General features: G+C 31.1%; 1 protein-coding gene across 2 annotated transcripts; it reads right to left on the reverse strand.

The window, feature by feature from the left end:
• Positions 1–248: 248 nt before the first annotated feature.
• LOC105434384 (lupeol synthase) lies at positions 249–18,061 on the reverse strand. 2 transcript variants are annotated; one of them, XM_031885555.1, is made up of 15 exons: positions 17,751–18,061; positions 17,390–17,593; positions 17,175–17,264; positions 14,188–14,376; positions 13,846–14,097; positions 10,704–10,892; positions 10,465–10,578; positions 10,228–10,347; positions 10,027–10,149; positions 9,830–9,937; positions 9,676–9,735; positions 9,382–9,428; positions 8,884–9,286; positions 8,699–8,782; positions 249–494 (listed from the first exon to the last, which is right to left on the reverse strand). In XM_031885555.1, the coding sequence occupies exons 1-15, from the start codon at positions 17,949–17,951 to the stop codon at positions 384–386; spliced, it is 2,295 nt and encodes a 764-aa protein (XP_031741415.1). In that variant the 5' UTR covers positions 17,952–18,061; the 3' UTR covers positions 249–383. The 2 variants fall into 2 exon arrangements, with proteins under 2 accessions (XP_031741415.1, XP_011656229.2); XM_011657927.2 differs by having other exon boundaries at positions 9,839–9,937; positions 17,751–18,057.
• Positions 18,062–18,265: the final 204 nt, after the last annotated feature.

Consider the following 18,265-nt stretch of genomic DNA (forward strand, 5'->3'; position numbering starts at 1 on the left):
TTGTGTGTCAATGTTGTAACTTTCGTGGCTTTGGAAGATCCGTACAACATTGTAATTGTTTGATACAATATTAATGAGTTTTATTTTTCTTAAAAGCAAGTTGCCTCTAGATGTAGGTGATGATATTTCACCAAACCGAGTTACAAAATTATGTGTTCTATTTTTGCTTTAATTTTCTAGATGAATTTTTATGTCATTTGAATTGTTGTAACATTTTGTTTAATGGAAGTTGTTGTGTGTTAGATAACCTTTGTTTAAAAATAATCAAATATATATATTGCTATAGAAAATGGTAAGATGAAGCTAAGAAGAAAAGGAGAAACATTAATGTGTATGTCCTATTAATAATTTAGATAAATTTGCATGGTAATTGAAAGTAGAGACTATGGGAACAAAATGTTATTACAATACTCGCCAAGTGCCCACAATGGAAATACATTCTTGTACAATGAATAGTGTAACATGCAAGTGTTCATAAACACTCCAGCTACTTCCTGCAATAATACAATAACCATTTTGTAAATTAGAATAAATTTTCAATAAAAATAATGTTAAATTAATTTAATCGTTCGACTTTGACATTTTATGTCTATTTGATCTTTAAATTTTAAAAAGTGTCCAATCAATTTCTAGAATTTCAAGTTTGTGTCTAACATATGTCCTTAAACTATAAAAGTGTCTAACAAGCCTCCAAACTTTGAATCGGTATATAATAATTCATAAGTTTCTAACAAATTCAAAATGTATATGAATTAATTCATCTATTTGGTATAAATTTAAAATTATGAAACCTAAACTTTTAATTTTGCCTTTAGTAGAGAAGTGTTCAAATAACTTAATGATTCAAAGAACTCCATCATCCTAATCCAATTCATACATTTTGTCAATGTAAACGTAATTTGTTATTGTTTGTTACTTTTTTATTTTGTTGTTAGGATATGATCTTGGGTCAATTATTGTGTATAAATATTTCTTCTATACTTTACTTACAAAATTCAAGAAAGGTACGAAAAAGGTCCACATGGTATCAAAGTCCTAGAAAACCCATATCTCCACCACAAAATTTGATCGTGACATATTCCAACCAACTGAAAACCACTATGCCAAGTATTTGAAATCTAGCCGTGAAATCAACCTCTCTCATCGACGAAAACACTCTTGGAATCCCATTAAAATCCCACCTTTGTTTGGTTTAAGCCACTAAAATCTCTCCTTCATACTCATCCATTGAAACTCTCTTCCAATGCTCAGCCGGTAAGACCCACTGAAACCACAACCGACTAAAACTCCCTACCATCTACGAACGTCATTGCCATCATCACTAAAAACCAAGCGTAAAACAGAATTCATCCTTCATCGAAGACCAATGGAAGAAATGGATGTGTTTGGACCTATCAGCATCATGCTTAATGATATAAACTACATCACTTAGCTAGGCCAATCAGATGAAGTGCTTTTTTATTGGTAGAAAATTATGACGAAGTGTAATGTCGCCAAACCTAGCTATCAAAGGTGCTACTAAAGGATAGAGTAAGTTTGTTAAAAGATTGGAAGATTGGGATAGCAAAAATCACCAAATAATCACTTGGTTAGGTAATACTTTCATCTTGGCTATTCATACCAAATTAGATGCTTTTGACACTACAAAAGGGCTTTAGGATTTTCTGGTTGCATGATTTCAAATTATTAGCGTAGCTCACTACTACCAGTTACACATTGCTCTAGTCACCACTAATCAAGAGTGGAGCAATCTATTAATGAATACCTCACTACTCTACAGTCCATTTGGACTCAATAAGACCATGCTAAGATCTATATCTTGATCATTTACGACTCATTAAGGTTCTAATGGGTTTAAGATCTGAATATGAGTTAGTTCGTACTACTTTGTTACCCCGTTAAGGTCTAAATACGAGTCAGTTCGTACTACTTTGTTACCCCGTTAAGGTCTAAATACGAGTCAGTTCGTACTACTTTGTTACACCAGTAGTTCATTTCCATCACTTGACGTTGTGATCCAAGAGATTTTGTTTGAGGAGAAAATACTTTGCCTAGTCTTTTCCATGTCTTCTAATGTTTCACTAGTAACCACTTAACCCCGTGCTCGATTGAGTCTTCATAATGTAAAAATTGTAAATAACATGATCACAAGCTAAGTAGTTGTCCTACTTTTGAATGCAGGTATTGTTACAAGCAAGGTCATATTTTAGACAATTGTCCTACTCGGCCACCATGTCCTCTAGTTTAATTACACTCCCAAGTCAAAGAGATCCTCTAAAATTGGTTCTTCATTCGTTGTTGTTCCTGTCACACCATTTTCCACTCGACCAAGTATCCAGATTAGTGATCTATAGGATTTTCTCAAATAGATTCTCTCTTCCAATTCCTCTAATCTTACCGTCACATCAGGTACCTTTTGACTCCTTGATTCAACCTATTGTAATCATGTGACCTTCAATATAACATTGTTGTCATCTTTTACTCATGTTAATTCTTTTCCCCTTGTTCATTTAGCTAATGGTAATCACATGACTATTTCTCATATTGATATTATGGATACCCGTACCATAAACCTATCTAATATTTACCATGTTTCCAACATCTCTTTCAACCCTCACTTTTTTTGGGCAATAATTATGTGATCTTGGTCTAATTGTCCCTTTCTCTTCACATGTTTGTCAGGTTGAGGATCTACGAAGAGGGCAGACAATTGGTATGGATCGTAAGGTGAAAAGATTATTTGAGCTTATATCCTTTCAGCCACCCAATCTTTCATTTGTTTCTGTTGCCATCACTAAAGACATCTTGTGATGCATCTTTGTCAAACAAAATCTTGGTCATCTTGTGAGCTAAACTACATATCAATGACATCTCCATCTTGGTCATGCATCTTTGGGTGAACTCCCTAATTTAATTTCAATTGATACTTTGAATAATATTTTTAAATTTAGTTTCCTTTATTGCATACAATATAAAATTGCAAAACAACCAACTTTATCTTTTTCTACTTTTAATTTATTATGTAACACACTATTTGGTCTAATTCATTCTAATATTTGGAGTCTAACTCCTGCTTCGACAGTCAGTGCTTATTGATATTTTGTGTTATTTATTGATGATTACTCTCGTTTTACTTGGATTTATTTTCATAAACATTGTTGTTCTTTAGCACATATCTATATTGCTTTTGCAAACATGGCTTGTACTCAGTTTTATAAAATCATCAAAATCCTTTGCATCGATAATGCTATGAAGTATAAGGACTCCCACCTCCTTTCCTTTCTTTCACACCAAGGCATTCTTTGTCCAATATTCATGTCTTTATATCTCTCCACAATATGGTCGAGCTAAACTGAAACATCATCATATTCTTGACTTTGTCCATGCCCAACTTCTCTTTGCCTCTTGTTCTAAGAAGTTTTGTGATATGGTTGCCCTGATATGTTTATGGGATCAATCGTCTTCCTTCCTCTCTTATTCATATAACTTATCTCCTTTTGAATGATTGTATGATACCTCTCCCTTTTACTCTCATCTCAAAGTCTTTTGGTTATGCATCTTTTGTTCTATTGCCTCCTTACAAACATACCAAACTTGAACCTCATGCTCGTCTATGTTGATCCTTAGATATGGAACTGAACATAAAGGGTTCAGGTGTTAGGATCCTATTTCTAAATGGTTATGTATCATATGCCATATCACATTTTGGGAGCATCGTCCATTTTATAACCTTTCCCCAATTATTGATTCTCGACGTGGTCCCAATTTCTTTTTTACTAATCATTCAGTTCATTTATTTTTCTACCACACTCCCTATCTCCGAACCTGAGTCTTTTCCAATCTTTGTCTCTGAGCTCGACCAGTCTTTTTATACCGTTGCACTCTATGATCTATCTTCTAATCTTAGTACATAACTTGCACTTGAACATGTCGGTCGCTCCACCAGGATAAGAGAAATTCCTTCTTAAAGACTACCCTATTTTTCCATTATCATATCTTTAGTTGAATCTTCATTTTATCATGAGGCCAGTACTAACCCTCTTTGGCAGCAAGCAGTGAATGATGAACTTTAGGCTTTAGGAAAAACTCATACCTAGGATTATGTTGAACTACCTCTTAGAAAGAAACCTGTTGGATGTATGTAGATCTATAAAATCAAGACTCACTCAGAAAGGTCCATTGAAGTCTATAAAACTTTTCTAATGGCCAAAGGGTATTCTCAAGAGTATGTTATTGATTATAAGGAAACGTTTGCTCTTGTTGCTCACATGATGTTTGTTCGGAGTCTTTCGGCTGTAACTACTGCTAAACAATAGCTATTTCTTCAAATGAAAGTGAAAACTACTTTTGACCATGACATGTTATTTGAAGAGGTATATATGAAGTATAAACCCTAAACCTAACCTTAATAATTTCTAATTTAAAGGAAAGTCAAAGTTTAGTGAAAGTTGAATTGAAATGTCGTTTTGTTGTTTAGGTTGCTTATGAAGGAAGGTTTTTGGCTAAGTGTTGGTAAGTTAGGCGTTTTGAGCATCGTTAGGTGGCTAAGGGGAGTCATGTGAACCATTAAAAGCATATTTAGGTGTCAAGCACAAGCAAGGTTAGACGTTTTTGCAAAGAATTAGAGAGTCATGTGGGTTAAGGACCTTCAAAGGTATGTCCTAGGCGACCATTGTGGCTAGGCATTGAGAACTTCTTTATGCCAAATATTAGGTGCCATAGCAAGTCAGGGAAGGGCATGTATGATGAGCTTTGCAGCCAAGACACATTATGAGGTTAACTAGGCGTCAAGGCCTTTTGTTGAGGTCTTGTGAAGGAAGATGAGGTGCTAGGCCTTTTGAATGACCCTTAGAAATTCAAGAGAGGTCGTTTGAGTAAAGAACAAGTATCCACAACATGCAAGACTTTAAATTTCAACAAGTAGGAGTTGGTAAGATTGGTCATGCATAAAACTCTATAAATAGACCATTTTGAAGGCTGCTTTCAATTTCCTTGTGCATTTATGTAATTCTTGTCTCAAAAGTTCACTAAAAGATTGTAGTTAGCAAGGTAAGGCTTCCGAACAAAGAGGACATGAGGAAGATCTTTATCAAGATGAAAGAAGAGGGAAAGTTCACTCTTAATGTGATTCTAAGCAGTTTGGACTTCTAGAAGGCTACAGAACTCCTCACTTCGAATTTGAAGCTGAAATTTGGAGGTAAGCTAGTTAAGATAATTCTAAGTAAGTTTGAAGAAGGAACTTTGTATTTTGATGGCTAGTTTAGAAGTTATACACTCTGGAAGTTGAAAGAAGTTTTCTGAAATTTTTTTAGTTTCTAAGAAAAGGTTTAAGGTGGCTGAGGCATTAGTACTCCAGGCTTTGGGCATGCACGCATTTAGAAGATGAAAGGTTTTCCAAGTCTTATGGCCTACATGCAACATGATCAATGCACTGCTAGGTGGCATAGGACGCGCGCTAAAGTCATGTGACATGCCATATATGCTCAGTGTAGGGTGAAGCATAAAGGGCTAGTCATGCGCATCATGTTAAGCGCAAGGCAAGCACACGATCGAGCACCCTGAGGGCCTGTGCATGCAAGTGCTGCCTGTCGCCCATGCCTAGTGACTAATCGTGTTATGCCATATATGTTTGGTGTTTTTTAAAAATTTTAGTTAACTTTTGAATTTTTATGATTTTAAAGGATTAAAGTTTTCTAATTTTATGGCTAAAGAAGATTGGGCAAATATATAGGCCGAGGAGTTAGCTACCACATGTTAGTAACAAAATGAGTTACAAACCTGGTTTATAAACTTTTTTCATTAATTATGTTTAAGCATGCTTTGAGGATAGTAATCGTGTTATACTTGATTTATTGATTTTCAAAGCATGATATTGAAGTTTCGAAAATGTTGAAAAGTTTAAGCATATTGATGAGATTTATTAGAGAAGCATGTTATGTTGATTTCCAAAGATTTTTTTAGGTGAGATTGTTTTAGCAAAATTTGATTTACCAAGTTATAAAGTTTTGCTTATATGAAGAGTTATTTTAACATGCTAAGTTTGAGACAATGTTTTAAACCTTATGATTTATAAAGCATGTTTTATTCTATATCTGAGACATATTTATTATAATTAACCCTACCAGGGAGGATATTGTGAAAAAGGGATTATTGAGACAACAATCTTAGAGGATGGACTAATAGCATCGATATAAATATACTATTAGGACTAAGATTTAGGCTTATGGTATTGATTTAGCTTTGCGCCATTCTCGGGGATAAATTCAGGGTATAGAAAGGAAAAAGAAAGATTTTCAGAAATTGCTTTATTGCTTTGCTAAAAATTTACTAATGCTAAAGTTGCCATTACTCATCATTTATATAAACATGATTGTTAAAAGTTAGTCACTCACTAGAATTTTTACCTCACCCTTTTCAAAATGTTTTCTTACTTTCTAGGTAGAGAATGTGGACTCGACGCTTGACTACATCTGCCAATTTGCTGGTGTATTTGAGTTTCTTTAGTACTACGTCTTGTCTCCAGTTATGCAACCCGACTATTCATAAGTCTAGTTTTAGCAGAGTTAATTATGGGTTGCACAATGTTAGATTTTAAGTTGTATGAACTCTAGTTTGTAGTTGTTGTATATATGTTTATGTAAGACTTTTTAAACTTGTTGTTTGGGCTGCACTTCATGGTTATACAAGGGTTTATTTCATATTTTTGTTGTGTTGTATATTTCATGTCTAGTTTCAATTTTAGTTCTAGTAGGGTTAGCAAGTATTGTTAGAGGGAGAACGATATATGTTGGCTTCACACCTTCTCTTGGGCTAAGAGTAGGAGGCCTTAGAGGGAGTGTCACCTGAAGCCACCACATGGCACTTCTCCTCCCTCTAAGACAGGTTTTCTTCCTCGACATGCCTTATATGGGTTAAAACAAGTCCCATGAGTTTAGTTCCTTTGTCGCCCAACTTGGGTTTACACCTAGCGCTCATGACTCCCCACTCTTCACTTGATTGTAAGACTTCTCATATCATTGTTCTCTTTCTTTTGTATGTGGATGACATGATCATTGCAAGCGATGATCCCATGAGCTATATCTGATCTACAATGTTACCTGAAGCACACACTTTGAAATGAAAGAATCGAGGCTCTCAGTTATTTTCTTGGTCTTCAGGTGAAGGCTTGCTCAAGTGGATGCTACGTACTTGTCCCAAGCTAAATATGCTTTTGATGTTTTGACTCCATCGGGCATCACTAACTTGGTCACTTTTTTTGACATTGTTGGATTCCAATGTTCACTTGACTCCATTTGGTGGTGTCTTTCTTGAGGATTCAACCGACTATTGATAGTTTGATGGAAGCATTATCTATTTAAGCATGACTCATATGGACATTGTTTATGCCGTTCATATGTTGGCAAGCAATTTATGTATGCTCCCTGTACAACTCTTTTCAAAGTTATGCTTTGTGTCTTGCATTATATTAAAGGAACAGTAGGGCATGGTCTTCAGTTCTCCTCAAGGTCATCCTTGGTTCTCTCTAGCTATTCTAATGCCACCTAGACTGGAGACCCTACTGACAGACCGTCTACTACCGGTTCCTGTTTTAATTTAGGCGATCCTCTCATTTTCTAGTATAGTAATAAACAAACTATTGTCTCTCGTTTCATTATTGCATCTGTTGATGCTACTTCTGAGGATGTCTAGCTGTGATGACTCTTAGCTGATTCGGGGACTCCTCAAAACTTTGCTGCTCTTTTTCATTGTGGCCATGGTAGTGTTATTCAAATTGCTCACAATGATATTTTTCATGAGAGGACAAAACACATAAAAAATGACTGTCACCATCTCCAAGGCTCTACCCTAGTCCACATTTACTATAAAACAACAAGCAGACATTTCACCAAGGCGCTCTTCCTACTTGCTACAGTCAGTTACATAGCAAGTTCATGCTAGTCTCTACTATACCACCTTGAGCTTAAGGGGATGTTAATGTAAATGTAATTTGTTCTGATTTGGTAATTTGTTATTATTTGTTACTTTTGTTAATTTGTTGTTAGGTTGTTGGAGTCTTGTGTTAACTGTTGCTCATAAAAACTTCCTTGTACTTTACTCAAAAAAATTCAAGAAAAATACAATAAATGAGTTGAATTCAAATAAATGAAATGTTATTATATGAATTGAATTGATTCACGAGTTCCAACCAACCTAAGTTATTATTTATTTTAGAAAGTATGTATATATATATATATATTACTTATGATTCAATTGTTGATGTGTGCAAATTTAGTTTATTCTATTCTATTTGATGACTTTTAAACACCTTGGAAAGAAAACTTCATAAGGTAAATTGAAATGGAGTCGCTAAATCATATTTCAATAATGGAAAAATAATTAAGAAAACATTTTTACTCATTAACATTACATTCTTCTAAAACAAATATTTAAAAAAAAATGCACCGCCTAACTCTAACTAACCAATACAAATATTGCATGGAGATACGTTGATTTGGTTCATTTATTTTAAACAAAGGTGTATTATGTTTGTGTTGAAAAAATTTACCATCCAAATAACTGGATTTGTTCTAAAAAAAAAAGAAAAATAGTTTTTAACCTTTTTGATCTAGCAAATATGTCAATTCAAAAAAATATCAAACAGATTAAATACTAATTAGACACAAAATCAAAATACCAAATAATCAATTAATTAACCAACCTGTTGAGGGTAATCACCATCATCCAATTGAGAATTGATCAATAACTTTGCAGCACGATGAAGAGGAGTTGGGTCTCTCTTTCCCTATATATATATTATTACATATACAGCCACTTTCTTGATTAATTATATATTGTATATACTCATACTATAATTTAAAAAAAAAAAAAAGTTAAATTACAAACCTGTTGAGAATGGATCAAAGCCATCAAGGCAAATGAAGTTTGAACAAGATTGGAAGCATTGTTTGGAAGATGAGTATGTACTCTTTTAAAACAAGAAATATGGCTTTCTCCCCATCCACCATCTTCACATTGAATTTTAAGTAGAAACTCCACAGCTTTTGATATTTCCAAGCAATTATCATAAGTGTTTCCAGTCGCTACTAATCCTTTAATGGCAAAAAGAGTAGCATAAATGTGACATATTCCCCAATTTCCATACCATGATCCATCTTCTTTCTGTAATTGTTTAATGAAATTTTCTGCCTTTTCTATGAAATTCTCAATCTCCTTCTTCCTGTGACTTGGAAATAGCTTCTTAAATAGAACTAGAGCTTGTATTGCTGATGATGTGCATTCAACGTATCTAATTTTGGTCATTGTTGCACTATTAATCAAATGGGAAATGAAAAGAAAAGATATAGTTTTTGAAATAATATCATTATTGGATTTTATACTTACTCACGCTCCAATAATGTATATTCAAAGAATTCCACTGGATTCAGTTCCTGAAAAGTTTAAGATAAAACAAAATAATTGGATTTTGTCCATTTTTTCTTTCATCTTGCAAGGAATTTGTGAGAAAAAAGAAATCAAACAGTTATAAGACAAAACCTAAGAAAAGTTTTTTTTCTTTCTTTTGTTTCATTTTCTTTTTAAATTTTGTTTCGAATACAAATATATTTTAGAGGGTGAAAGCTCAAATAACTATTATCTAAAATAAGGAGATTTTGTTTTAAAAGAAATAATTATTACCTCAAGCCAAGAGGGCAGAATGCCAGAAGGTTCCCAAGCTGAGACTCCACCATTTTTGGCCTATTTATTGAGTAAAAAAAATTTACCATTTAGTCACTCAGTTGAAAAAAAAAAAAAAGAAAAAACATTAAAAGACAATAATATTCATAATTACAATAATTACTTGGAGGGATAGTATGAAATTCACTGCTTCAAAAAAGCATTGGGGTTCCATGGCTTCTCCTACAACGTGTGAAGGCATCGTCGAAAGTTTTAAACAACACTGAGACATCATTTATACATTATAAATGATTAGTAATTCATTAGTGATTTAAATTATTTTATTGAAATTAAAAAAGAAATACAACATACCAATAAATTTTCTGCTGTACAATCAGAAACTCCCCATCCATGATCTCTATCAGAGAATGTCCAACTTCCTTTTGACATATGACGATACATACTTGGAAAATCACCACCAGGGTTTTCTCTAATCTTTTTTAATTATATCACAGTTTATTAAATGAATAAATAAAAGAACAATTGCGTTGACAATTGAGTTAATAATAATACCTGGGATTGTTTAATGAAGTCGTGCCCTTTCTTAAGTGTGTCTGAGAATTCATGGTGGAGATTTGTTGCAATTATGGCTTGCATGGCAAAAGCAGCATCCCATGATTGACTACCAAAACTCTGTTTATGTATACGTTTCAATATATATCAACCCTTTATATATTTCTCAAATAGTTTTGCTATATAGAATAAATCTTGCATAGTCAGGTCAAATAGTTAAGAATGAGTAATACTCACTTGCATCTTCATTCCATCTTCACCAACCCATAAGTAATCTTTAATTCTTGCAAGATGTTTCTTGTAAGTTTCTCCATTAGGATCATCAATCCAACTAATAAGTGTGAACAATGGCTGCATGTTCCAAAATTGGCCTCAAAACAATAACAATCATTAATAAAATATCAAAACCCTCATAAATAATAATAATAATAATATTTTTAAAAAAAGGAAGTTGCATGAAAAATATATAAAGGGACCTTTTCCACACATCCAATGGTAATGAAGTGACTATTTTGGTCTTCATAATGAATATAGCCTTTTACTATTTGGAGTGATCTATCTCTTAATCTGTTAAAGGGCCAACTATTAAAAATGGGTTCTCCAATGTATTGAAAAACATCCCATACTGCCTTCTGAAGTATCGAACGTTCAAAGCATTTGTCTTCCTGCATCATGTTATGTTCAATTTAGGTGAGTTTAATTCTTAATTTTTAAATTGTTTCTAGATAGAGAAAATTATTTTTTAAAAAAGATGAAACATATACAAAGCACTTAAGAAAACATGCCATTAATTTAAAGGCTTTCTTAGATAAAAAAAAAAAAAAAATGATGGGTTTGGTTTTGTTTAGTTTTGAAAATAAGTTATTTTGGAAAAGAAATTTAATTGAGGTGTTTCACAAACTATATATATATTTTTTTATAAAAATACACTTTAAATAAAAATGTATTTTTAGTCCATTTGAGCATACATGAAATAGAAAAGTACTTAGGAGAGAATAAGTTAAATTTATAAAAAGATAAGTTAATAATCATTAAAAAAAAATACACAGCTTTGTACAAAAGTAAGTAGCAATTTTTTAGTAGTGTTAAAGGAAATAGGTTAAATAATCCATTAGACACAAAGTTGTAAATTCAATTTTATGTTTAAGTAAACAGAAGAGTGGTAAAATATTTATCGTTCATAAAACAATTTTAAAAAGTCTATTAAAACTGATTATGTTTTCAGAATTTCATATTTGTCTTTACTCGTTGATAACGATTTTTCAATTTCGATTCTTTCTCTCCTTTTTAGTTTTTTCTGCATCATTCTCTATACTCTCTTATTCATGATGTTCGACAGTGTTAATTTTTTGATCGTCTTTTTTATCCACTTATGCAATTTTTTTTCTTCTTTCCATCGTTTTCTTCTCTTTTTCTACAATTTTTCTTATATTTTTTTTTCAAATCATTATTTGGTTCAAAATCGTGTACCAAATATACGATATTCTTTGTAAAAAAAGACTTTCAAACTGTTATTTGGTTATTTAAATCGTGTGACAAATATAAAAGATTGTGACAAAAGATCTCTAGGATATTGGATAGTCAAATCTAAACGATCGTGTATAGTGAAATTTAAACACCAAACAATTTTTTTTTAAAAAAAATCGTTTAGATTTGATCAGATTTGACTTTTCAGATTTAAATGATCAAATCTAAATGATCGTGTACAAAAATAACCAAATTTAAACGATCGTCTATCAAAGAATATTTAAAAAAATCGTTTAGATTTGGCTGCCCAAATTCAAACGATCAAATCTAAACGATCGTGTAAAAAATAACCAAATTAAAACGATCGTGTACCAAAGTACCTTAAGAAAATCGTTTAGATTTTGCTGTCTCAAATTTAAACGATCAAATTTAAGCGATTGTATACCAAATATAAACTATCATTTTCCACAAAAATCATGAAAAAAAATCATTGAGATTAGGTAACCCAAATTTAAACGATAAATCTAAATGATCGTGCACAACAAAAACTAATTAAAAATTTGTTTAAATTTAGATTTGATCGTTTAGATTTGACTTCCTAAACGATCGTGCTTCCTAAATGATCGTTTTCCAAATACTAAACTATGGTTTTCCAAATATATTACGTATACCAGATACCAATTAATCAGGAGATTTTTAAAATTTTCTATTGTGGCCTATGAGTTTTTTTTTTCGTTTTAAATTATTCTATACAGTGTAAATATTTTGCCGCTTTGTTTTATTTTTGAAAATACCCCTAATATGTTTGTAATTTAAAAAATAAAATCGAATAAATCAAGAGGTTAAATTACCAATCAACCTAAAAGCTTAAGTTGATGGATCATAATAAACTTAATTATATCTACTTATATTCTCTCAAACGTTTACATAAAAGTTACCCAATAATTAAGAATGAATATCAACTAAAAGGATTAGTGTTTAGGATTTAGGGTTTAAACATAGCAAAATAAATTAAAATATTTACAAGCTATAATAAAATTTTAGATTCTATTACTAATAGTCTTTTATCACTGTAGCATATCAATGACAGAATTTGCTATAAGTTATAAATATTTTGTAAAATTTGCTATTTTTAAAAAAATTTCTCCTTAATAAATAACGTAAACATTCCACGTGTCATCCCAAAACACAAAACTTCATGCCTTTGAGAGGTTCCAATTCATTAACCATCTAGATGTGTCCAAAAATAATGCTTTTTTTTGACAAAAACAATTAAAAGTATAAATTAGTAAACGACTTGACTTATGGACACCGACGGATTGTGAGTCTCCCTCAACTTTATCGTCTTTATATAATATATATATAAAAAAACTATTCAATTCTTAATATATAAAGAAAAAACTTTTTTATTTTTAATATCTATAGTTAGCTGAGTGATTAGTGTGCATAACAACCCCTCCCAACTTTCAAATTCAATTGTAATTTATTTATTTTTCTTTTTTTCTTAAATTACAACTCTTCGATTTAAATCTATTTATGTTTTTATAAAACTTCATTTTATTACTTTTTTATTTTTATAAAACTTCTTCCGAGCTTTTTCTTCAATTTATCTCCTAATGTATAAGCTAAGTTTTGTAATCTATTTTCTTCTTTTATCGAGTTTGTTATTTTATCTTTATGCATTTGGTTTTCATATTTCAAATCATTTCTTTTTTTATTAGTTCATTTGTTTTATACCTATTTTATTAATTCTTGTTGAACTCTTTAAGTTATATTTTTGTTATACGACAATATCTTTTTCATCTATTCTCATTTCAATGTTATATTATTGTAGATTTAATTTAAAATATAAATTGAAAAATATTTTAAAAGACAAATCGACAGAGTCATCATCTCTTTTGAAGAAGTAATAATAGTTTATGAGAGGTACTATATTACTAAACTATAAGCTAAAGTTTATAATTTGTGTACATTTCATTTAGTAATCTTTTGATTTCTTAGTTTTCAAAAATCAAACTAAAATAATATCAGCTATAACCGACTTTTAAATTAGGCTTGAAAATCAACTCTTTTACTAAAAAAAATTATAAGAATTAAAAGAAAAAGGAATATGTACTTCTCAACACCAAAAGAATAGAGAAAAAGAAATACCTTTGCACAGAAATTGCGAGCAGGATTCCATTTGATGTCATTGTAAGGTTGGATATAGATTTCATGACGCAGTTGAAGAATGAGAGGAGTGAGGGGTCCCGCAAACCTCTTCGCATATAAATATGACATAGGAAGGAATGTCAATCTTGTGTAGCATAAGAACCCTCCGAGATTCAGAGGAAGTATTTTCCCAAACATCCAAATTTCTGGAGGCATAGGGTTTGTTCCCTCCCACTCGTAAACCCCCAAAATCTACACACATGTATATATCATAATATTTGGTATATACACACCTTTAAATTAGTTAGATTTATATGTAAGAGAGAGACATATAGTACTCACACATAGCCAAATCTTTCCCCAAGAAGGAGTGTAAAGAGCACCTCCATGATCCAGAATCCATTTTCTACCTCTATCACATGCTTCCTTATCAGCTTCTTCTCCCAATAAACGAAGTTCAATATAGTTTAGGACAGTACAGAGCATGCAGCTTTCTCCCACGATGTTTAGTCCCCATCCTCCATCTTCGTTCTAAAATAATCAAACATTCAGACGTTCATCTTACATGGCGTTGTAGATGAAGTGATGCATTCATAAGTAAATCATTCATCTTATTGGGGAAAGGATTCTTCAAGAAAACATTTTTTGTGTTCGAATTAACTCTTTTCAATGTTTCTTTTTTCTAATATAGCTTGCTTTTAAAGAGTGAAAATATTCTATCGTATTTGTTGATATTTATATTTTTATTAGTTTTTTCATGATTTCGATTGAGATAATTTAATACAAATAGAGACATTTTCAAATATAGTAAAATAAATAAAAATTTTACCGATTATAGCAAAATTTTATTTTCTATCCATCATAGAAATTGATAAACTTCTATCAGTGCTTATCAATGTTACTGATATACGTACCAGTATCTGTCGATGTCTATTATTGAAAGAATTTGAAATTTTACTATATTTTGTAAATAGTTTGTTAAATTTTTCATTTTTTAACAACTCTCTTTTAAAATATTGATATGAATAAATATATATAGTTTTATAATTATTAAATTAGATGCAAAAATATTGTAAATATAGTTGAATTTTATTTTTATAAAATAAACAAAAAATTAAAAATAATCAAAACTTGTTTTGGGCTTTGAGAAATAGAAAACCAAAAAAAATGATCAAATAAATGTGATTTTAGTTTTGGATGTTTGAAAACACAAAACCAAAAACAATATAATTACCAACCATGTCTAATTTCTGTTTTTCAAAAACAGCAGATGAAAAGTAAAGTCAAGAGATCAAAAACAAAAGATGAAACAGTTATCAATTATTATAACAACGCTCGTATAAGCTTCCCTTATCAACAAACATATGATCTCTTCAACTATTATTGTATCCTCAAGCTATGGGTCAACGAGCGTTATATTTAAGATAAAATCGGTGAAAAACGGTGTGTGAAGCCTCTAGCTATTATGAAATCAGTATGCTTTGATTCGCTATTGCATTCTCAACCTGATTGTGCACTTCATCCCACATTTGTTTTTCTTTTTCGTAATTTGCTTTGAAGCCAATTTTTTTGTAGGTATAAAATTGTTAAGAGGATTTTATAACAAGAATGTTAGGCTTTGGAGGCTGTATTACTAGACATCATTGTTGGTGCAAATTATTCTTCTTGTACATCTTTTCATTTTTTAGAAAGTTCTTCTGTTTACGCATGAAGATGGATTTATGATTTTGATTTGGTCCTAAACTGTTAGTTATTTGGATTTTCTTTCCATGGTTTGTAAGGTCCCAAGAATTAAGAGTTTTTGGGTGGTTAGATGGTTAAAATGAAGAGATACAGGGGAATGAGTTTATTGGTGGAAGAAAATGAAAGTTGGACGGGAGGTGGAATGTTGAATGGTAGCAGATGGTACGGAAGGGTGAAAGGGAGGGATATAAGGTTAATGAATTTATTTGTGGAAGAAGATGAAAGTTGGCTGTTGCTTTTTTTTATTGTTATATGATTCACATGTGGTATTATCTTATGTTGATATATTGTAATTTGATTGCTTTGTAGATATCCATTAATATGATTTTTAATACTTTGAATATTATTGAGGTTGCAAGTAAACTAAAAATAAGAGAAATGCATGCAGCCAAAAAATAATTAATGGAATAACAATCAGTAGAACAAATATGATAATAACACTAGAAATTCTGATAGTCAAAAACAAAATTTTATTGATTTTTCTTTAAAAAAATTAAGCATATCACAATGGTGAAACTATTTGGATTTTAGTTGCACATATTTAATTTGCCTATGATCATTTCACAACCCAAAGGACTTTTTAATTTTGATTTGATTGCTATTTAATTGCATGATTTTGAGTACCTTATGGTATCATTGCTATCTGATTCATCTTATTTTCATTAGATATTTTGTAGACTTACCATTTAGGATTATACTTTCTAATTTTTGTTTCATTTTCATGTGATTTTTATGAGATGTTTACAGCTATTTTGTGATTTTCTATTTGATTTTCATTTAATGCATTTTTTTTATTTATATTTCAAATTTCAAACTACAAGTTAGGTGAAAAAATATATAAGCTAATTATATAAGAATCAAAAGGTAACTAATTTATCATGATAAAAGGTTTTTAGATGATAACTAACAATCGAACGCGATAAATTCTTTATTTATTTATTTTCTACTAAGCAACGTGAAGGCTTGATAATTAAAATATCCAATTTTTCAAGTCAAACCTTGAGAAAGGGTGATTCAACATTCGATATTGGCAAAAGAAATTGAAGTTATGTAAAGTTAAGAAAACTAAACATGTATATGATTTATATCAAATACAAACAAAACAACCACTATCAAATAAAAACTAAATATACTATAAGAATTAAATAACAATCAATATCAAATAGCATTTAGTTGTGTCACATACAATATAAGCTAATCAAATGACAATTAAAAATTTAGTATGAATTCACTCAAGATCATTCTAATTACAAATACTCCACCTGTCCGACACACTAATTCGAGTCGTTTGAGCCATATAAGAATTTGTGTGACATTATATTGTTTTTCCTTTTCTTTAACTACAATCAAAAGGAAAAACTTTCTTTTTGCTTTTAAAATATAAAAATCAAATTTCTCAACTAATATATAATTATGTTCCTTTTTCATATATATAGGGTAGAAGTGAGAGTTGTAAATTTACCAATGTAACATTGCCTAAAGTAAACAAAATTTAGTGATCCTTCTGAATCATTAACGTACTAATTCTTAACTTAATTAACATTTATAAATGAAATTAATTAGTTATCCAAATCCAACCATTTTACCTGATGACAGTATGCATAGCGAAGGATTTCCTTTCGATACTCTTCTGTGAATATGATGCCAAGATGTCCTGTAATGTACAATGCAAATACCTTTCCCCCCCCCCCAAAAGGTTAATTATTATTTTGATATTGGAAAACAAAAATAATAAATCAGAAAATTTAATATGGATAAGAAGTAAATGAGAAAAATATGAATCAATAGATTAATAGAGTACCAATGGAGGGAAATAAAACAAGGGGCCAGAGTTTTCAGCAGGCCAATGGCCATGGTCACTTTGTAAGGCTGCAAACAAGTTCGTGGCTCTCCTCATTGCATTGCTGGCTGTTTCCTTTGTTATTCTTATTTCCTCATCACCATCTCTTCCTTCATTCACTCTCACTTTGGGAATTGTTTGTCTAAACTTTTTCTCTCTTAGAAACTGCACCCTCCCAACAAAATAAAGAAAATTAATTATTTTACATCCCATATGTTCACATTTTTTAAATTCAAACTAGATTTCTTAACTGTTTACTTTTTTGAGTCACAACCGCAGCAATCAAATTTATTTTATATAGAAGTGAAAAGAGATGTAGAACCTGAAATTGCCAAAGGAAGTCGCTGCTGCATGGGACATTGAGGCGATTCTGGTAATAACTAAGACGTGCTTCTTCTATTTGAGCTTGTTCTTGATGAGTGCCTTCATTAGCCTTGAAGACCCATGTTTGTCTTCCCACAAAGTTATTGGAACTGAATAAGTAACTCTCATTTTCTCCTTTTCCCATCTTAAGTCTCCACATTTTCTTCACTTCTCACACTCTACTCTCTCCCTTTCTGCACCACTTTCTTCTCTCTATTTATAAATACACTATTGCATTTATTTTAAAAGTAACGAAGGATATTGAAAGGTGTACTCAAGTGTTTTATAAAAAATACTGCTACATGACATATTTTGATTGGGTACTAGTCGAATTGCAAAAAGAAAAAAAGACATTTGTATAACATATACTCAATATCTACCAGTCAAAAATTTATTTGAAAGCAACGTATGGTGCAAGAAAATTTATTGTAGGTCTTGATATGTATTATATGATCTGTTTGTGGACTCTAGATT

Source organism: Cucumis sativus, chromosome 5 (genome assembly GCF_000004075.3).
Source record: "Cucumis sativus cultivar 9930 chromosome 5, Cucumber_9930_V3, whole genome shotgun sequence".
Lineage (NCBI taxonomy): Eukaryota > Viridiplantae > Streptophyta > Magnoliopsida > Cucurbitales > Cucurbitaceae > Cucumis > Cucumis sativus.